At 56.6% G+C, this 21,431-nt stretch overlaps 3 protein-coding genes across 4 annotated transcripts; 1 reads left to right on the top strand and 2 right to left on the bottom strand.

Annotated features, from left to right (window-relative positions):
* Positions 1–302: 302 nt before the first annotated feature.
* PGAP3 (post-GPI attachment to proteins phospholipase 3) lies at positions 303–14,466 on the top strand. 2 transcript variants are annotated; one of them, XM_047081204.1, is made up of 8 exons: positions 303–509; positions 1,762–1,859; positions 2,678–2,830; positions 10,827–10,889; positions 11,499–11,560; positions 11,917–12,053; positions 12,353–12,557; positions 12,722–14,466. In XM_047081204.1, the coding sequence occupies exons 1-8, from the start codon at positions 329–331 to the stop codon at positions 12,783–12,785; spliced, it is 963 nt and encodes a 320-aa protein (XP_046937160.1). In that variant the 5' UTR covers positions 303–328; the 3' UTR covers positions 12,786–14,466. The 2 variants fall into 2 exon arrangements, with proteins under 2 accessions (XP_046937160.1, XP_046937161.1); XM_047081205.1 differs by lacking the exon at positions 2,678–2,830.
* Positions 14,467–15,060: 594 nt separating this feature from the next.
* Positions 15,061–16,721, bottom strand: PNMT (phenylethanolamine N-methyltransferase). The gene is made up of 3 exons (XM_047081522.1): positions 16,514–16,721; positions 15,689–15,896; positions 15,061–15,584 (listed from the first exon to the last, which is right to left on the bottom strand). Exons 1-3 carry the CDS (start codon positions 16,719–16,721, stop codon positions 15,143–15,145), a joined length of 858 nt encoding a protein of 285 aa, XP_046937478.1. The 3' UTR covers positions 15,061–15,142.
* A 1,828-nt stretch (positions 16,722–18,549) lies between these two features.
* On the bottom strand, positions 18,550–21,196 carry TCAP (titin-cap). The gene is made up of 2 exons (XM_047081203.1): positions 19,664–21,196; positions 18,550–19,416 (listed from the first exon to the last, which is right to left on the bottom strand). The coding sequence occupies exons 1-2, from the start codon at positions 19,771–19,773 to the stop codon at positions 19,023–19,025; spliced, it is 504 nt and encodes a 167-aa protein (XP_046937159.1). The 5' UTR covers positions 19,774–21,196; the 3' UTR covers positions 18,550–19,022.
* Between the last annotated feature and the right edge of the window lie 235 nt (positions 21,197–21,431).

The following is a 21,431-nucleotide window of genomic DNA, read 5'->3' as shown; positions in this document are numbered from 1 at the left end:
TGGTGAAAGAATAATAACCGTACTTCAAATACAGAGACCATGGAGAAGAAACAAGACGTATATTGATAGAAAAAAGAAAAATAAAACACAACAATTTATTTTGCTCCTTAAGCCACCTGGCGTCCCCCTTCTCTTAACCCTGCCGCCTCGATATATGCAGATGACAGTAAGACGAGGGGCGGGGCAGGCGCCCACAGCAATCCGGGAACTTTTATTTAAAGTGCGTGGACGTCACCGGAGAGCAGAATAAAGAACACAAGGCACTTCCTGTTACTCCGGAAGTGAAGGCTCTTAAGCTGCTCCGCCGGCGGAGGGCCAGATTGAAGGGATGGCCGGGCGGACCGCGCGGCTGGTGCTGCTGGCTGGGGCAGCCGCACTAGCAAGCGGCTCCCAGGGCGACCGCGAGCCGGTGTACCGCGACTGCGTGCACCGGTGCGAGGAGCGGAACTGCTCAGGGGGCGCACTGAGGCACTTCCGCTCCCGCCAGCCAATCTACATGAGTCTAGCAGGTAAGCCCCTCCCCGCATCAAGCCCCGCCCCTCGCCTTGGCTCCGCCCCTTGCGCCCCCAAACAACCTTCGAGCCTTACCTTCTTCCCCCGGGGTCCGTTGTTGTGTGTGTGAATGGAGCCCCAGGGTGGTTAGAGCATCATCAGACGGTCTTACTTTCCCAGAAGCTTTCATGTTTCACTTTATTTATTCAGTCAAATGGGAAGTTATTTAATACTCCTGGGTACAGGCCCTAGAATGACACTGAAATCAGACCAGCATCCTGCTGTTCGGGGTCACAGTCTGCACAGGGACATTAGCCTTCTCCAGTGCAAGGTAAAGGATGATTTGAGCACTAGAGGACCCTAGGGCAAGCAGTAGGAGCATATGGCAGGAAGGAATCGTTTCTTGCTTTGAGAGGGTAGGGACCGTGATCATCTTGGAACGTTCTGTGATGGAAGGGCTTCAAGATGGATACATTAAATTTGGACCTGTGGCCATAGTGGTCACCTGTCGTGTGACAGGTGTCACAATAGGTCAGTTAATTTTCACAGCCCTATAAGGTAGTTTCTCTTAACCCAGTTTTACAATGGGGAAATTCGGAGAGGTTAGTGCCCTGCCCAAAGTCACACAGCCAGTAAGTGGTAAAGTGGAATTTCCAGTTGCGGCCTGTCCGACTACAAGTTTGTTCTCTTTACTATCCCTTTGCGTTCCAGAGCGAACGGAGAGAGTGGAGGCCCTGGGCAGATGTGGGCATATCCAGTAGCTTGGTTTACTCAGGGAGCAGGGTGCGGGGTGCCTGAAAAGGAGTATAGAAAATAAAGCTGGAAAAGGAATTTGGGGACTCAAAAGTCAGAGTGAAGAATTTGGGCTTCATTTTCATAGGACGGGGGTAAGATGGCAAGAGTTCTTCCCTGGCAAGTGAGAGCAAAGCCTAAATTCAGGAAGAGCAAACATAAACCCACCTATCCACTAATGAGTCCACCAGATGCCGAAGTTCCCATCTTGGTGAAAGGAGAAGAGAAAAACATCTCTGTTTGCTCATTGCACATCCCCGTCCCCTAAAACACACGCACACAAACACATACTTTTTTCCCTCATGTGTATGTTTTACCATCTCTCGTACATCCTAGCAGGAAGCCAGCATTTTGAGATTTCTTCTGGTCCTCTCCACCCTGCAGGCCCTCTTAGCCTGCATTTGAGCTTGAGTCCCATCTGCACTCTCTGTGCCTCCCATGATAAGGAGTTCACCAGGTCACATTTCTCTGTTTCAGGCTGGACCTGTCAGGACGACTGTAAGTATGAGTGTATGTGGGTCACTGTTGGCCTCTACCTGAAGGAAGGTCACAAAGTGCCTCAGTTCCATGGCAAGGTGAGTTGGAGGGTCAGGAGAAGTGTATGGTGGCAGTGTGGTAGGAGTAAGACACCCCCCAGTTAGACCACACCATCCGAGCAGTCTGAGCTGTGGGGTGATGGGCGTGTGTTTGGGGCGGGTACCTGTTCTCAAAATCTGCTGGTTTTCATATAATCAGATGGAACCAATGTATCCTGGCTCTAGATTTGGAATAACAAGGTCTGGGAAGCTTTGTGGTCTCAGCCATGCTGGAGTTCTTAGGGTGGTTGAATGTCCTTGCTACGAGGACAAATTTTCTGACCCTCCACAGCATGCTTTCTTTTGCTTTTTCAGTAGAAGTTCAGATTAAAATAGTAATACCCCCTCAGATTGCCCAGTGAGTCATGGTTTGCTAGTGCTTTTTCATCCACTATGATTTTGTTCTGGACTATTGAGGTTGGCAAGAATTATTTTCCCCAATTTGTCAGAGGAAGCGGAGGCTCAGAGGCCTATGGCCAGTGGTAGAGAAGGAGTATATTAGGATCTCTGTCTTCCTGATGGCAAGTCTAGGCTGTTTCTACCAGACCATACTGAGCCGTCTACACTGGCCCATCTGTTCTTCCCAGAGACCAGGCTTATAGTGCTGTGAGTGCTGGCCAAGATAGAGGGATGACCTTCAGCTAAGGACTGGAGGAGAGCTCATTGACCCAAAGAGGGACTATACGTGAGGCTTTGGCCGAGGACCAGAGCTAAGGAGCCAACTGAGGACCTGTTGATGTGGCATGTCAAGGAAAAGCATGTTGGGCTAGCTGGGGGTTGCTTGCTGCTCAGGCCCCCTCCATGTGCTCCCTTTTCAGTGGCCCTTCTCCCGGTTCCTGTTCTTCCAAGAGCCAGCTTCTGCCATGGCCTCTTTCCTCAACGGCTTGGCCAGCCTGGTGATGCTCTGCCGCTACCATACCTCCGTGCCAGCCTCCTCCCCCATGTATCCCACCTGCGTGGCCTTCGCCTGGGTAGGTAACTTGGCAGTATTCCTGCTGTACGCCATCATCTAGGAAGGAGGAACTCTTAGATCCCCATTCTCACGCAACAGGAGCTTCCCTTCACCTGCCTTCCCATCTGATTTCCAGGTCTAAAATTGCAGCTGTGGGGTGGTCAGGCCTAGGGAGAACACAGGGAAGGTGCTGAATCAGACTTTACCTTTCTAGCAGAGTCGTAGGCCAGGATATTTGGAAGGGAGGGAGGAGGCCACTAAGAGACCCCATAGGGCAATTTACAAGCACAGAAGGGAGATGGGTGCTAGGGAGCATGCTGGGACCACAGGTCTTTCTGGGTCCCCCCCCCCACCCCCTCCCCCACCCCGAAGACTCAAAGCAATCTCAATCCTAGTCCAGGTCTGGAGGTACGGCAGTCACAGTAGTCTATGTGGAGCTCAGCCTGGTCTTAGACCATCCCTGAGAAGTCGAAATATGTTCCATGTGAGTATCCAGAGAGGGCTCTGAGCTTTACAGGTGACTGGTCAGAGAAGCCTGGAATTGTGTGAGAAACATGGACTAGGGTACACATATGAACTGTGACAACCTTGGGGGGGGGGTATGAGAGTAAGAGGTTGCAATCAGAGACCCCACTGTAAGCCTTAGGGAAACAGTCTGCTCATTCACCTTCCTGCCACCAAAGCAGCCATTAATTCATGTATTGAGCCTACTATGTGCTCGGCACTTTGCTGGGTGCTGGAGATCCAAAAGTATATAAAAACAGACAGGGGGCACCTGGCTGGCTCAGTCATAGAGTGTGTAACTCTTTTTTTTTTTTTTTTTTTAAAGTTTATTTATTTTGAGAGACACAGAGAGCAGAGGAGGGGCAGAGAGAGAGGGAGAGACAGAATCCCAGGCAGGCTCCGTACTGTCAGCACAGAGCCCGGTGTGGGGCTTGAACTCATGAACCATGAGATCATGACCTGAGCCGAAACCAAGAGTCGGATGCTTAACCAACTGAGCCACCCAGGTGCCCCTCTTTTTTTTTTTTTTTTTTTTTAATAGGCTTCACACCCAGCATGGAACCCAGTGAGGGGCTTGAGCTCACAACCCTGAGATCAAGACCTGAGCTGAAATCAAGAGTCAGATGCTTAACCGACTGAGCTACCCAGGCGCCCTATAGAACATGCAACTCTTGATATCAGGGTCGTGAGTTCAAGTTCCACATTGGAGGTGGAGCTTACTTGAACAAAACAAAACAAAGACAAAAACAAAAACAAAAACAAAAAGTCAGGTTCCTCCGGTAGTAACCACACAAGCACACAATTGAACGTAGAAGTACAGTTCTGGGGAAAGTGCAGTGGAGATGTGTTGTAGGGGTGTGTGATGGGGTACTAGACCAGTACAGGGCAATCAGGGAGGGCTTCCCTGAGGAAGGGGCCTCTGAGGTAAGATTGGAATGATGAATGAATGTTAGCTAGGTGAATGCAGGGAGAGTAGGAGGAGTCATCTACATAGAAGACATAGAATGTGGACAGGCAGAAGAGAGTGAGAACCTGAAAGGCTAGGGGGTCGGCCATACAGGAAGCCAGGGAGTAGGTACGACAGGTAAGCAGGTAGGCAGTGAATGGGGCTAGCCCATGGAGAGCCTGGGGGGCACATTAACACTTTAGGTCTGGACTTTCAAAGCATCAGGAAGCAATGAGGGTCGGAGAGAAGAGGTTTCATGAATAGATTTGCTTGGAAAACTCATTCTGGCTACTGTGTAGCAAACAGATTAGAGGGGTAAGAGTGGATGCAGGCAGCTAGTTAGTTTTAGCATAGGGCACAGTAGCTAGACTGGTGGGGGGGGGGAAGGGGGGTTATTGAAGAGAACTATGTTTGAGCTATGTTTTGAGTTGACTTTAAAATTTTTCATTTATTTTATTTATTTAACAAACCCATGCATAGCTCTTACTGTATGTCAGGCACCATTCTAAGCATTTTATAAATATTAACCTTGTTAATCGCATAAATAGCTTATGAGATAGGTAGTATTATTATCCCGAGTTTACAGATGGAAACCAAGGGCTGGAAAGGTTAAGTAACCTGCCCTAGGAGCCAGAGTTTGAACCCAGGCATCTGGTTCCAGAGTCTGCACTTTTTTTTTTTCTTTTTAAGTAGACACCATGCCCAGCATGGGGCTTGGACTCACTCATATCCCTGAGATCAAGGGTCACATGCTCTACTGACTGAGCCAGCCAGGTGCCCCCAGAGGCTGCACTCTTACTATCTTAGCTGTGTTGATAAGCCTCAGTCGTAGGTTAGATGAGGAAAGAGGAATCGGGAATAACCCGGTGTTCCCACTTATGAGAGAGTGATAGAAGCCATGAGTGTGCATGAGATCACCAAGGGGAGCTTAGCAAGAAGAGAAGGGATCTAGGATGGAGCCCTGAGGAGCCCCAAACATAATGATTAGATCAAGAAGGATGGGCCAGCGACAGAGTCAGGAGTGGCTGAGGGGTAGGTGGAAAACTAGGATACCGTGTGGTTGGGAAGCCCTGGGACAAGAACAGGGAGGAGAGGGTAGGCCGTCCTCTTGAATTCTGCTGGACAATCCAGAGAACTTTAGGACACCCTGGATCTGGCCACCCTGAGGTCTCTGAGGACCTTAGGAAAACTGGTAGTGTGGGGGTGCTAAGAAGTCCAGGCCAAGCCTCAGACTTAGGAGCTGGGGATTGGAAGGAGGGCAGGGGCGGGGAGGCTGGTTAAGCCTCTGGGAAATGTTGATCCTTCGTAATCTTTTCTATTTAACAAATATTAATAATAAGTGTTATATGAATTGCATAACAGGCATTGTCCTAAGTACTTTACATATATTTTTCTCATTCAATCCTCATAATACCACCGTGAGCTCTGAGTAAGGCTCAGAGAGGGAAAACCTTGTCAAAGTCACCAGCTCACAAGTTGGTGACTGGTGGAGACAGGACTGACTCCAGGGCTGTCAGAGCACTTAGCCCCTCTCCTGGGCTGTCTCCATGATAAATGTCTGTTGAGCATTTGCTGCGGGTAGAGGCAGGAGTTAGCACTTGTGGGAACTGAGGCACCTGCCTCAAGAAGCTAAGCCTGGTGGGAAGCGCTGGTCCAGCTGGCCCAGGAGGCAGAATGCAGGCAGAGCCGAGGAGGGCTCTGGTAGAGAGCCCTCGAAGTAGTAAGGTGGGGAGACGTGTCCTCTAAGTGGAGAAGTCTTCCAGGGAAGCCCAGAGAGGGAGAGAGCCTCCATCGGGGACTCACAGGCCCGATAAGGCCTAGACGCATACAGATGAGGGGAGAAGAGGTTGGATTTCTGCATGCCAGGCTGGTGGCCCAGCAGCAGCAATGGGATGGAAGCTGGAGGATGTGGGCACCGGGATAGGCAGCCTTGGAAAGGTCAGCCTGGCTGCGGTGTGGCTGAGTGCAAGGCGGTGGAGGGAGGTGAGGTGGCACAGAGTGGGCCCTGAGCGCTGAGGGGCAGGAGCTCTCGCATAGGCAGGGGGCTGGCATCCGCATGCCCTGTCACCGGCCCGGGAGGGATAGAACCACCACTTCCTGTTTAGGCCTCTCTCAGAGGAAAGAATTTGGTCCTGGCCAAGAAAGCAGGAAGGGCCGAGAAGCTGAGGAGAGTACACCTGTCCCTTGGGGTTCTTCCAGGGGTCGCTGCTTTCTGGGCCCACAGCCTGTACCCCCCGCCCCCAGCCCTGCCTGAGAGCACTGGACAGCCCTGCCTGCCTGAACTCCCTGAACAAAGCTTAGAGCCTCCTTGGAGAGATGCACGGGTCTGAGGGACCTCAGAGGGTCCCAGCCCTTGCCAGTGGTCACGTCACAACGCTCGTCTTGATCTCCCTGATTCGTGGGTCTTTCATTTCACTGGCATGTGCCACTCAGCTTCCTTCTTGGTGAGGGTCACGCCTCCCAGTACCCTTGTAGTCCAGTGTGACCGAGGACCCTGAGGGACAGAGCAGGAGATGTTAGATTGAGAGAGGGCAGATACCTGGGGCCCGTGTCTTAGGACATCCTACGGAATATGGGGCTCTGGGACATAGAACCTCCTCATGCTATCACTAGGTCCTTGAGGGACAGAGTCTCAGTGTCCACACTCCCTCTGATGACCCAGTCTGGATTGTACACTTGATCTTTAGTCCTGTGCGCCTGTGTTTATAGGAGGGAGGGATCCTGAGCTGAATGGAGGGTGTGGCAGTGGACTTTGTCTTGGGCTGGGTCTTCTGGAGCGAGTGGGGCTCCTGATTTCTGTTGGGATAGGACGGGAAGGCCTTTTCCAGGTTCAGTCTTGGGCAGTGGGGTGGGCAGGGGGTTCTCTCAGTCTTTTTTCCTGGGAAACGAGGAGACCCTGCCCCAGCAGGGCTGATGAAGCTGGCACCAGAAGGGAGCCTCTGCCTTGACATTTGGATCTGGGCTTGGGCTGGGAAGCTGCCAAAGCTCTGCACATCACAGACCTTTGACTTCAGGGAGCTGGGGGCCCCTGTTGTCTGTAGAGCCAGGAGGCCAAACCAGTTTCCCTCCCCTTTGCCCAGTGAAGAAAGGTCCTGAGAAGTAGAGGTGAGAGGATGAGAGTGCCAGCAAAGCCCAAACCGTCTCTGCAGGATGCTTGATGGAGGTGGGGACTGACTGTGCTCTACCTCTGCTGAGGAAACTACCAGAAGAGACAGGTTGAGTCTGCAGCAGAAGGATGGTTAGACTTCAGGAAGGACTTCCCATTGGTCAGAGAATGGCAGGAAATCAAGGAATCTTTTTCAATGGTGGAAGAAGCCATCTTTCCCCCAACTCCATCTGCCTCTTCCCCTCTTCTCTCTCAGGAGTGAAGCGGAGCAGGGTTGCCCTGACTGAGGCAGGGGATGAGACACTGTGGCCTCTGGGAGGGGGGCAGGGTGGCAGCAGGCGTCATATTTAACATTCTGCCTCCCCCACTTCTGAGACACTGAGCTATTTAAAGACCCACATGTCCCCACCACCACGGTGTCAATGACAGCCCCGAGCACTGGGGCTTAGCACTGGGGTCGAATTCCTGACAGATCTGGCTCATTTGGCATCCAACCAGTTTCACGGCTGTGATATTTTTGTCTCAATTTTCTTATTTTCCAACAGACTGAAACAGCCTCCCGCTCTCCCTCACCCAGCCTTCCCTGTCCCCTTCCATTTCCACCCTGTTGGCACCCTGCCCCTGGCCTCCCCCTTTCCTCAGTGTTTACACAAAGCTCCTGGGGCCCTGCTGGGCAGCCCAGCACCCTCCTGGCCTGTCTGATTGGCCAGCTACCATCTACCTCCCCCCATTCTGCTCAAGCTTGGCTGAGGAGTCTGGGAGCAGCCATACACTTGAGGCTTGGAACCTTTCCCTTCCTTCCCCGTCTGTCTGTCCCCTTTGCTTGAGTCTTGATTACAAACTCTGAGTGAAGAGAAACAGTATCTCTTCTGTGACTCCTGGGGGGAGACTGACATTTATGGGAATACCTACTATGTGCCAGGCAGCCGTAACAGCAGCTGTTTATTGAGTGGCTTCTTTGTGCCAGACATTCTACAGACATCATCTTCAGGACCCTCTTATGCGGTGGGTATTATTATTATTAACCCCATTTGCTAGATGAGACAACTGAGACTCAGAGATGTTATTGGTTCAAGATCATACAGCTATTTAGGGGCTGAGGCAGAACTTGAATCCAGGGTCCGTCTTATTATGGAGGCTCTGGAAATTCTGCCTCTAGCACGAACAGTGGGGTGGGCCGAGGCAGCCGTGGGGAGACCACCTCTTCTCCCCCTGAACTCCTTTGGCCTTCAGGGAGAGTGGGAGGCAGACTTGGCCTCTTTAGCTTCAGGTCTGTGGAGAGATGTGAGAGTCCCATTCTGCTCAACAAACTGGGAACAAATAACACCTAATGGTTTACCCTGTCCTGGGCACTGTGCTATACATTGTGTTTGTATTGCTCATTAAATCCTTGTCAATACTATGATTATTCCCATTTTACAGAGGAGAAAACCGAGGCACAGCAAGGCTAAATAACTTGCCCAAGGACACACGGGAAATGCAGAGCTAGGATTTGAACCCTGGTAGTCTGACCCTTGGCCTTGCATTCTTAATGACACTATCTCCCAAGTCTGAGGAGAGGGCCAGAAGAGGAGTCCCTCATAATGGGACACTTCCCAGGGGAGAGGGGACATTTCAGGGGTGCAGAGTCCAGGCTTCAGGTGGGTCTCTATAAGTGGGAGGCACCCTGGGGAGGCAGTTGGACAGGGGACCAAGCAGTTCCCATTCCATCCTGTAGAGCTAAGCCCTGACCCTGTGCTCCCTCTCCCCCACTTCCAGTGTTCCAGCCACCACTTAGCTCAGTCCTCTTGTCACCTCTCCCTTCCTGCTGTGGGTGACAAGGAGGCCTGGTTGGCTGCCAGTCCCTGCTGCCTTCCCCTCCACCTCCCTCTCATACTGGCTCTGGGGCCATTCTCCTCCCCAAGAGTGTCCCTGTTCCTGGCCTTCCCTGGAGACCTGGCCCATGTGATCTCCTGGGCTCTGTCTCCAGCCCCAAGTCTGCTCCTCTCTCCATGCTGACCCTGAGCGTCACAGACCTCGTCGGAGCAGTGTCTGAGAAGCCACCCTGTTCTGTCCCATTTTCCAGCCTCCAGACCATGCCTCATATACCATCTCTGGGGAAGAGGCAGACCCAGGGATGGGACTGGATGGCCATCTTCAAAAGAGCAAGCAACCAGACTTAGAATAATCACCTGATGTCAGGGCTGGAAAGGGACAAAGGATCACTTAGGCTAGCTCCTGACTAGTCACAGGGGAAAGCTCAGGCCCAGAGGGCAGGGCCTTTGTCCAGGTCGTGAGGAACATAAGCCGAGAGATTCAGCCTAGGACTCAGGCCAGACAGGCTTGCATGGGGCTACCTGAGCTTCCAGAGACCTCTAGTGCTGACTGGCTTTGCACAGAGTCTTGCCTGCCTCCACCCCTTTGCTCTTCCCATTCTCTCATAAGCCCCTTCAGGCCTGCGATAGGGAACCCATCCCACTGTCTGACCCTGCTGCAGGACTGGATAGAGAGGCCTCTTCCCTGCTTCTTCTGTCCTGTGCCTGGCCAGTCTTCCTGCTGTCCTGGACCCAAGTGAGCAGCTCCTGGCCTTTACCTGTCTTTGGCAGGCCTGTCCCACCCTAGGGCATCCCTCTCTATCTCTAGGGCATTCTAGGGCGGACCTCAGGCTGCCGGTTCTTTTCCTCTGACCAGTTGTCACTAGTTTCCCAGCCCAATGTAGGGAACCTCCACCTTAGCCCGCCCTTCTTTCAGTGATTTGGGCTCTACCATGGATACAGCGCTGACTCCCACAAGGTCTAGGACTCATTTGCAAGATGTTTTGTACTGTCTCCTTGCAGTTAATTTCCAGGGAAAAGGCCTCGAATGGTCTCCTGGGCCCTTGCCCACCACAGCCCCTTCAACCTTCTGTTCCTCCCAGAGCCTCAGAGCAGCAGCCACTGGTCTGGCAGGTTGGGCTGGGCCACCCAGGAGGAAGCTGGGCTCAGTTGGCCAGCCTCCTCCATAGAGACTTGGCCCCAGTGGGATCTGCTTGATCTCCCTCCCTTGCTTGCTTTCCTCGGGACACACCCCAAGCTGGCTCGAGCCCCTCCACCCCACCCACTTCATTCCCGCCCCCAGAGGCTGAGGTCACTGGCTCCCCTGGCCAGGGTGGGGCTGTCATCACCTGCCAGTTGGGGGAGGAGGCAAGGTCCCCCCAGGGGCTGTTGTCTTAGCGATTGAGTAAGCAGGGAACTTGGATGTGCCGGAACTGGGAACTGGTTCCCAGGCCAGGCCGGAACCTGTGGAGGCTGCAGCCCCCATGGCCCAGGGGGTTCAGGGTTCTGGGAAGCTGAGGGCACGGGTTTGTTCAGTGGGCTTCAGGGGCAAGGGAAAGCATGCTTCTCTGCTCCAAAGAGCCCCTTCCCCAAAGAGAGACTCCTGTGCATGCTCTAGGGGTCCTCCCCACGTCGAGACACCATGCTTACCAGCCCCTCCCTACAGGTCTCCCTCAATGCTTGGTTCTGGTCCACAGTCTTCCACACCAAGGACACCGACCTCACAGAGGTGAGCACCCCTTCGGCCCCTCTCCTGCTTGGGACAGTCCCACAGGAGCCCAGAAGAGGTGGGGGTCAGCTCTTCGGTTTCATAGGGACTCCATTTACAGAGCACTCGCTATGTGCTAGGCATTTTTAACCTATTCGTGCCCTTGAGCGTCACTTGACCCTGGTGAGGTAGGTGTGATTATTGGCTCTTCTTAACTGATGAGGCAGCTGAACCTTGGAAAGGCAGAACTACTCACCCCCCCAAGGGTGCAGCCGGTTCTTGGGCGCAGGGCTGTGGGACTCGAGGCTGCGCTCCAGATTCTGTGGTGTGCTCATGTATTTTGGAGTCTTGGCAGGCACCTCCACCGATGCCTCCAAAGCCTCGCTGCTGAATGCATTTTAAAAAGTTGTAGAATATGAATACAAGGGTCCGACTGTTAAATTCAGGAGTGAACCAGCAACAGGCAGAAGGGGCACGAGACATGGACCCCCATGTTAGAGTACGGCTGCGCCTCTGCCCCCCCCATTGCCCCCACCCCTGGTGGGTCCTCTGGGGGCCCTGCCCATACAAAACCTTTTCCGCCTCCCCTCCCCTCACACTGGCCCCTCACCCAGCTCTCCCCGTCCTCAGAAAATGGATTACTTCTGTGCGTCCACCGTCATCCTACACTCTGTCTATCTGTGCTGCGTCAGGTGAGCCCATCTTGGCCTCCGTGGGGGCAAAATCAGGCACTGGGGGCAGAAAGGGGTCACCTTACCCACCCTTGGGGGTGCTGTCCCCAGGGTCTTGCACCCCAACACACACACACACACCCTCCAGGCTGTTCTGAATGGGGACTCGGGGGGTAGAATTGGCTCTTTCCAAGGAGCAGAGGCACTTGATCCCAGGCCCCTGGAGGTGGATTGGAGGCCTGCCCGGCTGGCTTGTTTTGGTGGGGGGAGGAGGGCAGTGGCTTCCACATACTGATGTCGGGGTGAAGGGATGTTTAGGAAATGCTGCCCTGGGCACGGGCCGCCCTCCACCTGAGCAGCTCTGGATGGTGGGGCAGGACCGTGGGGCTGCAGCACCCGGCTGTGGCCAGTGCCTTTCGGGCCCTCCTGCTGCTAATGCTGACCGCGCATGTCTCCTACCTGAGCCTCGTCCATTTCGACTATGGCTACAACCTGGCGGCCAATGTGGCTATTGGTGAGGCACGGGGAGGGACCTGAGGCTCCTGGGGTTATGGGGGAGTGGGGGACCCAGCCCATCTGTAGAACTGCTGGCCTGGGGTGGAGGTACGGATTTGGTGCTGTTCCTGGAGAAGGTTCTAGAGAGCCCCTTAGGGTGGGGGAAGGGGAAAGAATTTGGGGTGGGAGAGAGGGGAGGCTGGCAGGAGAGTCTGAAGGTGGTCCTGGGGTCAAAGAGCATGAGGCTGGTGGAGGTTTTGTTGGGGGGAGAAGGAGGTCCAGGGAGTGAGCCTCTCCCCACCCCCCGCCCGCACCCAGGCCTGGTGAACGTGGTGTGGTGGCTGGCCTGGTGCCTGCGGAACCAGCGGCGGCTGCCTCACGTGCGCAAGTGCATGGTGGTGGTCCTGCTGCTACAGGGGCTGTCCCTGCTTGAGCTGCTCGACTTCCCACCTTTCTTCTGGGTCCTGGATGCCCACGCCATCTGGCACATCAGCACCATCCCGGTCCACGTCCTGTTCTTCAGGTGGGTGCTGCTCCCTGCCCAGTGTGCACCTTCTTTGTGCCCATCCTCACCCGCTCCTTTGAGGAGACTGAGGCCTCTGTGCACACTGGCCCCCCCTGCCTATACTCACCCCCACGGGGTGCTCTCAAAGCCATACCTCAGTGGGCTCCTCCCTCTGCCCACAGCTTTCTGGAAGATGACAGCCTGTATCTGCTGAAGGAATCAGAAGCCAAGTTCAAGCTGGACTGAAGGCCCTGGGAGCGTGTCTGCCCCACTGGGGGTCCTGCCCTCTCCCCGCTGCTCCCCTTCTCCTCATAATCCTTGAGATGATTAATTTTTTTTTTCCTTTTAGCATCTTGAACTTGGACATGAAGGGTGTGGGCCCAGAATCATGTAACTGCCCATCCCCTTGCTTGCCCCCACATGGCCCTCCCAGGCCTTGGAGTCTGTTCAGGCTTGGCCTCTCAGCATCTGGGGTTAGAGAATGGGCAGCCTCTCTGGTTCCTGGAACAGAACTGGAGTAGAACTGTGTTCTTAGCTCCACCAAGAGGAGAGCTGCCTCTGCCTCCCCATCAGCCTCTTCCCCACATCCCCTCAGTGCCTGGGTGGTTCCCACAGCTGTTTGTCTATCTGGGAAACCAGGTACCACAGGCCTTTGGGGACAGTGGGGTCCCCTCCTGTTACCCCCCTGCCCTCCTCCAGGGCACCACTAGGTGGCACTAGACTCTTGCTCTTTGGCTACCCAAGTTCCAAGGTTGGTCTCATTCTCCCCATGGGATCTTGAGGGACTAAGCCCCTGGGACTGGGGAGTGGTCTTACCCTGACTGTTGCTTCAGCCAGACCCCCAAGAGGCCTCACTATGTTCCTTCCCCCTTCAAGGCCAGAACCCCACAGAGCCCAGGACGGGAATCCCTCTGGCTCCTCTGCTGCTGTTCTGGTTGAGAGCCTGCACATGAATGTGTACGGGAGTGTGAACCAGACTGAGTGCATAGGTGACAGAGTGGTGGGCACGGGCCTGAGGTGTGTGGGATGCTGGGTGGGACAGTGTGTATGAGCGTGGGTGGAGAGTGGGGTGGGGTGTGAGTGGTTTTAAAGTGTGTGCTGCAGGACAGGTGGGTGAATGTGAGTGCCATGAGTGTACCACACAGTGGGGGCAGGTTGGAGAAATATGGGGTATCGAGTTACCACCAACAAGTACCTACTGAGTGCTAGTTCTGCACAAGGCCCCAGGCCAGGCAGAGAGCCAGGATATCCTCAAAGTCTGGCTGGGGGTACGAGTGTCCAGGCTGCATGTGTGTGTTTCTGTCCATTGCCCCCACTTTACAGCCCTCCAAATCTCGGAGGGCCCACACACAACTCAAGATCACCCTCCAGAACCAGCCTCTTGGGAGTCAGAGGGAGGTGGGGAAATGGAGATCCTCTGCGCCTCTCCAGCCTTCTGTCTCCTTGCCTAGGCTTGGTTGGCCTTCCCTTCCCGGAGTAACCTACCTGCTAAGCCCCTTTGTCACAGCCTGGACCTTGGGAAGGGGGGCAACCTGAGGGAGTAGGGGAGGAGGATTGTGGCTGGGTCTGGTTTCTGGCCTTCCCAGAGACAGGCAGGGGCCACGCTGTACCTGCACCCCAGTAAAGGTGACCCCTGCTAGTTGCCAGCAGCCCTGGCACATTCGTGCTCCGCAAGGATAGAATGTGAAGCTCCAGAAACTTTCCATCCAAAGGCAGTCTGTGTGATTGGAGCAGGGAGTCTGGATTCTTGTTCTTTCCCTGCCCTCTTGCCCTCCCTGGAGTCGGGGCACTGTACTAAGACTCCAACCTCAGACTCGGGTGACCTGTGGTTTGTTTTTTGTTTTTTTCTTTTTTTATATTGAGAACTATTTTAAGGTGAGAGAGAGGGTAGCAAGGAACATTCTTAATAAACAAATTCTCAGCCTCACCTACCCTTGTTCAGCTCATTTGTGTGAGTAGTGTGGGCTTGGAGGGAAGGAGAAGACACCTGGCTGGAGGCAATAGGCAGGTGGGGTCTCTACCTAGGCACTGGGGGTGGGGATGGCAGGGACCAGATGCAGAGCAGCAGCAGAGCTGGGCGGAGCTCCGGTCCAGGGGGAGTGGGCTCTGGGAGAGAGAACTGGTGCCTGCATTGTAACTCCTTCCCCCTGCACTGTCCACTTCAGTCTCCTGATTATCTCCCCACTCCTCCCCTTCTGGCCTGAACTAGGCTCCACTACTGTTTGTTACTTAACCTTCCTGAGTTTCACCTGCAAACAGGACAATTGGACCTGCTGAATGTGAGGGCTGAAAGGAACTAATAGGTGCCTGGCACATAGCAGATGCTGAATGAATACCCGCTGACCTTGGCTTTCCTTAGTTTGGGAAGAATGAGTGGTAAAGAAACCTACCTTCATGGGAGCTTCTGGAAAAAAAAAAAAAGGGCTAGGGTTGGTGGCTTTCACACCCCCACAACCCTAGAGAGAGCTCTGGGCCCTTGTTTCCCAGAAGAGCCACACACAGCTGACACTCAGCAGGAGGAACGGATTTCTTTATTAGGTGCCACCACAGATGACAGGGAATCTGGATATATGAGAGCCATCAGCACAGGGTGCACTGGGCCATCACACCCCCACCTTCTTCTGGGCCCAGGCGAAGAAGATGCCCTTGACATCGTCTACACCTGTCTGAAGGCAGGCAGGCATGACGTAAGTGCGCAGGTCCCGCACCTCATAGCCGCTACGAACCAAGGCCTCCACCACCTTCTCCTTACACATGGGTACCACCACCAGCCGGGCCTCCCCAGCCAGGTACCATGACTCCTCTAGGGCCCCGATGAGGAGGAGGTGCCCCCCAGGCCTCAGCAGAGTGGTGATGTGGTCCAGGGCCCTCTGGAAGCTGGCAAGGTCTGGGCTTACAGCCTCCAGGCAGAAGGCAGAGACCAGGGCATCGGCAGGCAGGGGCGCCAGGCTCCCAGCACCCAGGGGCTGGGGCTGGTGCACATCGATGTGCAAGACCCGCTTCACCCTGGCTCGCAGCTGGCGCTCCTTTTCCTGCCAGGGCTCGCTGTGCAGGGGCAGAAGGCAGGGTCAGGACCAGGGCTCAGGGCCGCCCCACGTTCAGTCCTCTGTTGCCCCCCCTGCCAGCCACTCCATGGGAAGCTCCCTTACCCCTTGCCCTCAATGAGGCAGACGTGCTGGCTGTACATGCTCCAGTCGAAGGCCCCGGGCTCCTCCCGAAGCCAGAGCCCCAGCTCCCGGCGGTTCACCTCCAGAAAATCTGTCATGGTGATGTCCTCAAAGTGGGTGCAGGCGCTGAGCAGCTGGTATATGGTGGGGCCTGAACCAATGTCGATGAGGGTGTGTCCAGACACCTCACCTGGGAGGGCGCAGGGGAAGAGGGTCCTGGTGCCAGCCCTGTCCAAGCATCCCCTGCCTCGGTCACTCTCTCCCTTACCTGCTTCTCCCTCCCTCATTCCCTTCCTCCTCTGTAAAGTGTATCTCCATCTGGAAGACACATTAGCTAACCTGGATCTGAGTCCCCCCACCCCGTCCAACACAGACTGACTTACCTTGGGAAAGGAACTTAGACAATCTGAGATTCAAGTCCCACATCTGTGGAACTGTCCTTACACTGAGACTTAAGTGGGGAAATCCTACAGTGACGGGCAGTCCCCGCCAATTGCCTCTTCCCTCCCCAATCTCTGCTTCCATCTCTTTTCTTGGCGTCTCTCTTCATCTGGGGCCCTTTCCTGCATCCCCCACTTCACCTCTCAATTGTGAACGATCTGCTCCCCCCCCCCCATTCCCTCCTCACAGGTCTCTCTATGCCCCCCCCCCCCCCCCCGCTCCCGCAAAGGGATATTGCTTCTCTTCCTCTTCTATTTTCACTAACTACCTATCTGTGCTCCTTGGCCCCCCTCGGGCTCTGGCGTATGCCCCTTTAGCTCCCTGATGACTTCTTGTCCTCTCGGCCTCAGTTTCCCCCGCGCTCACCGGTGGCGAAGGTCTGTGCCAAGCAGCTCAGCTTCCAAGGCCCGACGCCGTCCGGGCTGCTCAGGTCACCCCGAGGGGGCGCGTAGTTGTTGCGGAGATAGGCGCGGGGCTCGAAGCGCTGGTAGGCGGAGGCGACCGCCGCCCGGCCCGGGTGCGGGTCCGAGTCGGGGACTGCGCCCGCAGCGGGATTCGGGTCTGCCGCACTCATGCTGCCGCCGCCACCCGCCCGGTCCTCGCGCTTCGCGGTCCCTTTATGTGCCGCCCAAGTCCCGGCCCGACCCTCCGCTGCGGGGGCGGCGGCTGCGCCAGGAACCGCCCGGGGCCCCGCGTTGCATTTCCCCCACCCCATCCATCTCCTTTAGTGTCCGAGCGGCAGACACTCGGGGCGCGTGTGGGGCGGCCCGGGCACGTGTGACCCCCACCCCCGCCCCGCTCCTCTGCTGCGCCCGCGCCCCGCCACTCTGCCTCACCGGGCCTGGCCCCAGGCAGCCAGCTTCGTGCCCCCAAGACCCTTAGATCCCCGCCCCGCCAGCCCCCAGCTCTTCCCGTCGCTCTCCTCCAGCTCCCCGGCCATTCACCCCCTTCGCCCGGCACCCCATTCCTTCTCTTTGGCCCAGGGTCCAGTCGGCGCTGTCCCACTGCCCACCTCCCAGCGCTCTCGTCCCAACCCCGGGCCCGGCCCCCTGCGGGCTCTCCTTCCTCCGAGACACCCCGTCCCACATCCACCCCTTTCCTTGGTTTGGTCACCCCAGCTCCCCCCTCCCTCCTCCGGCCCTCTTTCGTCCTTTCCTCCCAACCCTCGTTCCCCAGCGCCCCCCACACCCACTCCGGAAAGGACAGTCCGTTCCGGCCTCCGCCACCGTCGCGGTCGCCCCGGGGCCCTAGAGCGGAGCTCCGGCCCCGCCCGTCCGATGGCAGCAGCGATAGGGGATGTGAGCGGGGCTAATGCACTTAGCCTTCCGAACAGCGGGGCCTCCCTGCGGGCCCCTCAGGCTCTGAGCTGCTTATCTGGGGGCTTCTGAAGGCAGAAGGTCGGAACATTCTAGCCCTGTCGGGCACGCGGGTCCCTGGTGAGGGCGGAAGGACGCAGGTGTTCCCGGCCTGCCGCGGTCGCCAGGGGCCGCGGGCTGGGCCTTTGGTGCCAAGGGATTTGGGGTTGCACCAGTCTGGGGTCTCTGACCCCTCTCCTTCCCCAGCCCACACTGCATTCCCCTTTCTTGGGGCGGGGGTCAGGCCAGGCCTGTAGGTCCTGCTTGGCACTCCAGGTCAAGATGCCAGGGTCTCCCCTCCTTTCTCCCCCGAATGGGAAGTGGATTCCATGGAGCTATCTCCATGGTCTTCCTGGAGTGGACCCCTTTGGGCCAGTCCAGTGCACCTCTGCCCTAGGTAGGCTACGAGCCCCTGTCCAGATGGGCCCCTAGCCTCCTCTGTGCCCTCACCTCTGTGCCCTCACCGGTCCCCACCTTGTCCCAAGAGGAACATGTCTCCTTGTTGGGCCAGGCAATCAGGTTGGGACATGAGTCACAACAGCTGCAGGGGTCACAGACAAGAACCCGAGCCTCCACTCCCCACAACCCACCCTGGGCTCCCTGGGCAGGGTGGGTAGAGCGGCTGACCGGAGCCAAGGACTGATCCTGTCTGGATTCAGAACTGAGAGGTAGGTCAGCCTCGGGGTCAGTGACCCCATCCACACCCTTAGGTACAGCCAAGGACAATCCTGGTGCCAGCCCCCTCCCTATTCTCCATGAGATCATTTAAACACACCCTGGATGCCAGCTGGCCTGCTGGGCACTGCCCAGTGCCAGGGGACTGGACACCGAGTCCAGGAACCGCACAGCAGAGCCAGGGCATGGAAGGGGGCCTGGACAGACAGCCACCCTGTTTACAGCTCTGTTCCTGTCTCCTCTGCCCCCACCACCAAGCATGGAGTGTACCCACTAGCTCTGCCATATTTAGCTCAGATGCAAGGCCTATTCCCAGAAGTGAGCATGGGGGGACACCAATGGGCTGGCCCCCACAAGGAAAGAGATGAAAACTCTGGAACACAATTGAGCATTTATTGCAGCACTAACAGAGGATGCTGGGGGCCCCACTCTGCCTCTGCCTTCTTCACGTCCCCCTCACGCCAGTCTTCTCCAAGCCTCTTCTCAGAGCATTCCAGATCCCCTTAACACTTTTCCTCATCTTTCTCTGAAGCTGAAGCCTGGACCAGGGTCATTCCTCTCAGGGACCTCTTGTCCTCACCAGCATCTTTTGTCCCTTCTCCTGGGGCTGGGGGTACTCGGCTGTGCTGGCCCCCAGCTCTCTACCCTTAGTGTCCACTGTCTTTGCCCCCCTCCCTTTGGGAACTCAGGGGACCCAGGCATCCTGGCCTCTGGCTCCCTCCTCCCCTAACCCCCAACTCTGGGCAAACTACAAAGCATCCATGGCCAGCAGCTGCCCTCCATGGTCCTAGCCAGGAAGGGCCCAGCCCACAGTGGGCACAGTGGAGCCCGAGTCACCGTCCCTCTCAGCCTCTCTGTGCTTCCTGGGACATGGAGCGGGACAGGGAGCGACGAAGGGCACCAGGCTTGCTGACAGGCACCACAGGGGGCAGCTGCTTGGTGATCTCGGCCACGTCCTGGCGCTCCATACACTGGCCCCCCAGGGCTGTCTCCAGTGCCAGCAGCTCCTGCAGCTGGAGGGGGGTGTCCTCGCGCTCCTCCTTGGCGGCACCCATCTTGGCGGGGGTGAAGATGGGCAGTGGCAGCACCCGCTGGTAGGGCAGCTGGTACTCCTGCAGCCCGCGGCCGAGGATGCCCATACGCATCACCAACCAGGGGGAACGCTGCACCAGCGCCTGGCACTGTCCCTGCCGGTGGTAGGTCTCATGCCGCTGGGTGTCCTCCTCGTGCAGAGAGCAACTGGGGAGGAGAGGGGAGGGGGGTATCCAGCTCCTGAAATCTGCTACCCTCCAGTCACGAGCTGGGTAGGGGGCTCCCTGGGGCTGCCAGGACTTGGGGTGCGGAAGGGGTGACTCCACTCTCCCCAGTGGGCCCTCTCCTTGTCCCTACCCCCAGAAACTTCTGCAGGGCTTTGTGCTCTGGCCTCCTGAGCCTCAGGAGGGGTGTTGTAGGGGAGAGGAGGAACTCCCAGCTGGCTGGCACTCACCCCTCCTCAGGCCGCGTGGACAGCGTCAGATCCTTCCATTCAGCCCAGAAGGCTTCTCGCCGCTCACAGTCCTCCTCGGACACCTGGCAGCTCAGCTCTGCGGTCGCCATGATCAGTGCTCACTCCCTCTCAGCTCTGCTCCTCCCAGGCCCTTTAAATAGCCCCCTCCTCCACCTCCTCCAGGGGCTATTTTCAGCCCCTCTGGCGTCAGATGCTATAAGCAGAGCCAAGGCTCACTGATGGGGGACTCTGGGCCCAGGGTGGGGGTTGGGGTACCTGGATTCCAGCTGCCCCCGCCGGGTCAGCAGTCAGCTTCCAAAGAGATCAAGATGCTCCAGAGGAGGGCAGAAGTCCTCAGAGTGACACCTCCAGGTGTCTGACACTCCTTTGACACTGTCTGAGACCAGGCACGTGCCCAGCCTCGTGCCACCTTGGCACTTGCCCTCTGCCCCACCCCTTTCCTCTTGCCCAGGGAAGACAGCAGCCTGTCTGTAAACAGAGCAGGAAATGGCAGGAATCGAGGCCCATTCTGGGCTCTGTACCAGGCCATCAGGTCCTACCCCCACTCCTCTCCTCTGCCTGGGATCAAGGGCATAGCCCCTGGCCATGCCCCTTGACAGGGACAGTGCAACCACATCCTCAGGTGTCTGCACCCAGAGCCCTGGTCCCCAACTGCCACCACCACACTGGCAGGAAATTACTTGGTTAATTCCATACCTGGGACCCTGGGCATGAACCTTTGCCAGAGGTTTTCCTTTCTCGTGGCCAGTGGTCAGAGAAGTGGTTTCCCAAGTCAGGCCAGTCAGGTCGTAAAGAGCAGATGTGGGTGGCCGCCCCTATCACCAACACCCCCAAGCAGGTGAGATGGGAATTCAGGGGCTCTGATGAGTGGTACAATCAGATCTGGCTCTAACTCCAACTCAGCCATAAACAGGCTAAGCATGGGGCAGTCCCTGCCCCTCTCTGGGCCTCGTTCTCTGGTCTCAACAGCCTGACCAGTTCTATGCCATCTGGGAGGGGCCTGGCTCTCCTTCAAGGGGAGCTGGATGGCTGCTGGGGAAGCCGAGCACCCAAGGGGAGCAACTCACGGTGCAGGAATACACGTTGCACGGAGTGGGAGTGAGGAATGAGGGCATCACTGAGTGGACACAGCAAAGGGCACGGGAAGAGGCCACACAGGAGCAGAGGGCCTTGCCGGAACAGCACAGCGCCCAGCAGCTGGAGAGGCCCATGGGCACCCACCTGGGGCAGAACTGCGCACTCCTGATTACCAAAGCAGCAGGCCTGATTCTCGTTTTCTTCTAATGACAGCCCCATGATCTAACGAGTCTCATTTTTACAAAGCAGGAAATGGAGGCTCAGAGAGGTAGATTTACCCAGGGTCACACACCTAACAAGGCCCAAGATAGTTCCCTTCTGGCCGTATGCTAGTTGCCCCATGGGAAGCCTGCGGGCAGGGAGGGAGGAAGGAGGGCAGGTGTGGCAGTGGCCCCTGTTAGCCCCTCGGGCCCCCCCCCCCCCCCCCCCCCCCCCCCCGCCTCAGAGCTGACTCTATGCTGCCCCTAGTGAGTGCGCTGGGGGCGGAGAGGGTAGGTGAGTGCAGCAAGAGAGACCCAGGGAGACCTGAGATGCCTCGTTGACCCAGGAGCCCGGGCCCCACCCCAGGCCGGCTGCAGGACCCCAAGGACAGTCAAGGCCTGCCATGCTTGCTGCTGGGGTCTCTCCTACCTCCCCCCAGATCCTGGGCAGGAGATTTTCCCCTGACTTT

The sequence above is a fragment of the Lynx rufus genome, unplaced genomic scaffold, assembly GCF_022079265.1.
Source record: "Lynx rufus isolate CCGP_SWC_20201006 ecotype Redwood Valley unplaced genomic scaffold, mLynRuf1.p SCAF_18, whole genome shotgun sequence".
Classification (NCBI taxonomy): Eukaryota; Metazoa; Chordata; class Mammalia; order Carnivora; family Felidae; genus Lynx; species Lynx rufus.
Note: the sequence above shows the minus strand (reverse complement) of the source record. Positions and strands in the feature narration are given on the sequence as shown.

Excerpts from the sequence above, each read along its gene's own strand:
- PGAP3 (XM_047081204.1), top strand. The coding sequence starts at position 329 with ATGGCCGGGCGGACCGCGCGGCTGGTGCTGCTGGCTGGGGCAGCCGCA. Across the intron at positions 1,860-2,677 it reads TGCCTCAGTTCCATGGCAAG|TGGCCCTTCTCCCGGTTCCT; the intron begins GTGAGTTGGAGG and ends CTCCCTTTTCAG. Across the intron at positions 2,831-10,826 it reads CCTGCGTGGCCTTCGCCTGG|GTCTCCCTCAATGCTTGGTT; the intron begins GTAGGTAACTTG and ends CCCTCCCTACAG.
- PNMT (XM_047081522.1), bottom strand. The coding sequence starts at position 16,721 with ATGAGTGCGGCAGACCCGAATCCCGCTGCGGGCGCAGTCCCCGACTCG. Across the intron at positions 15,897-16,513 it reads GGCACAGACCTTCGCCACCG|GTGAGGTGTCTGGACACACC; the intron begins GTGAGCGCGGGG and ends GCGCCCTCCCAG. Across the intron at positions 15,585-15,688 it reads TGCCTCATTGAGGGCAAGGG|CGAGCCCTGGCAGGAAAAGG; the intron begins GTAAGGGAGCTT and ends GCCCCTGCACAG.
- TCAP (XM_047081203.1), bottom strand. The coding sequence starts at position 19,773 with ATGGCGACCGCAGAGCTGAGCTGCCAGGTGTCCGAGGAGGACTGTGAG. Across the intron at positions 19,417-19,663 it reads TCCACGCGGCCTGAGGAGGG|TTGCTCTCTGCACGAGGAGG; the intron begins GTGAGTGCCAGC and ends TCTCCTCCCCAG.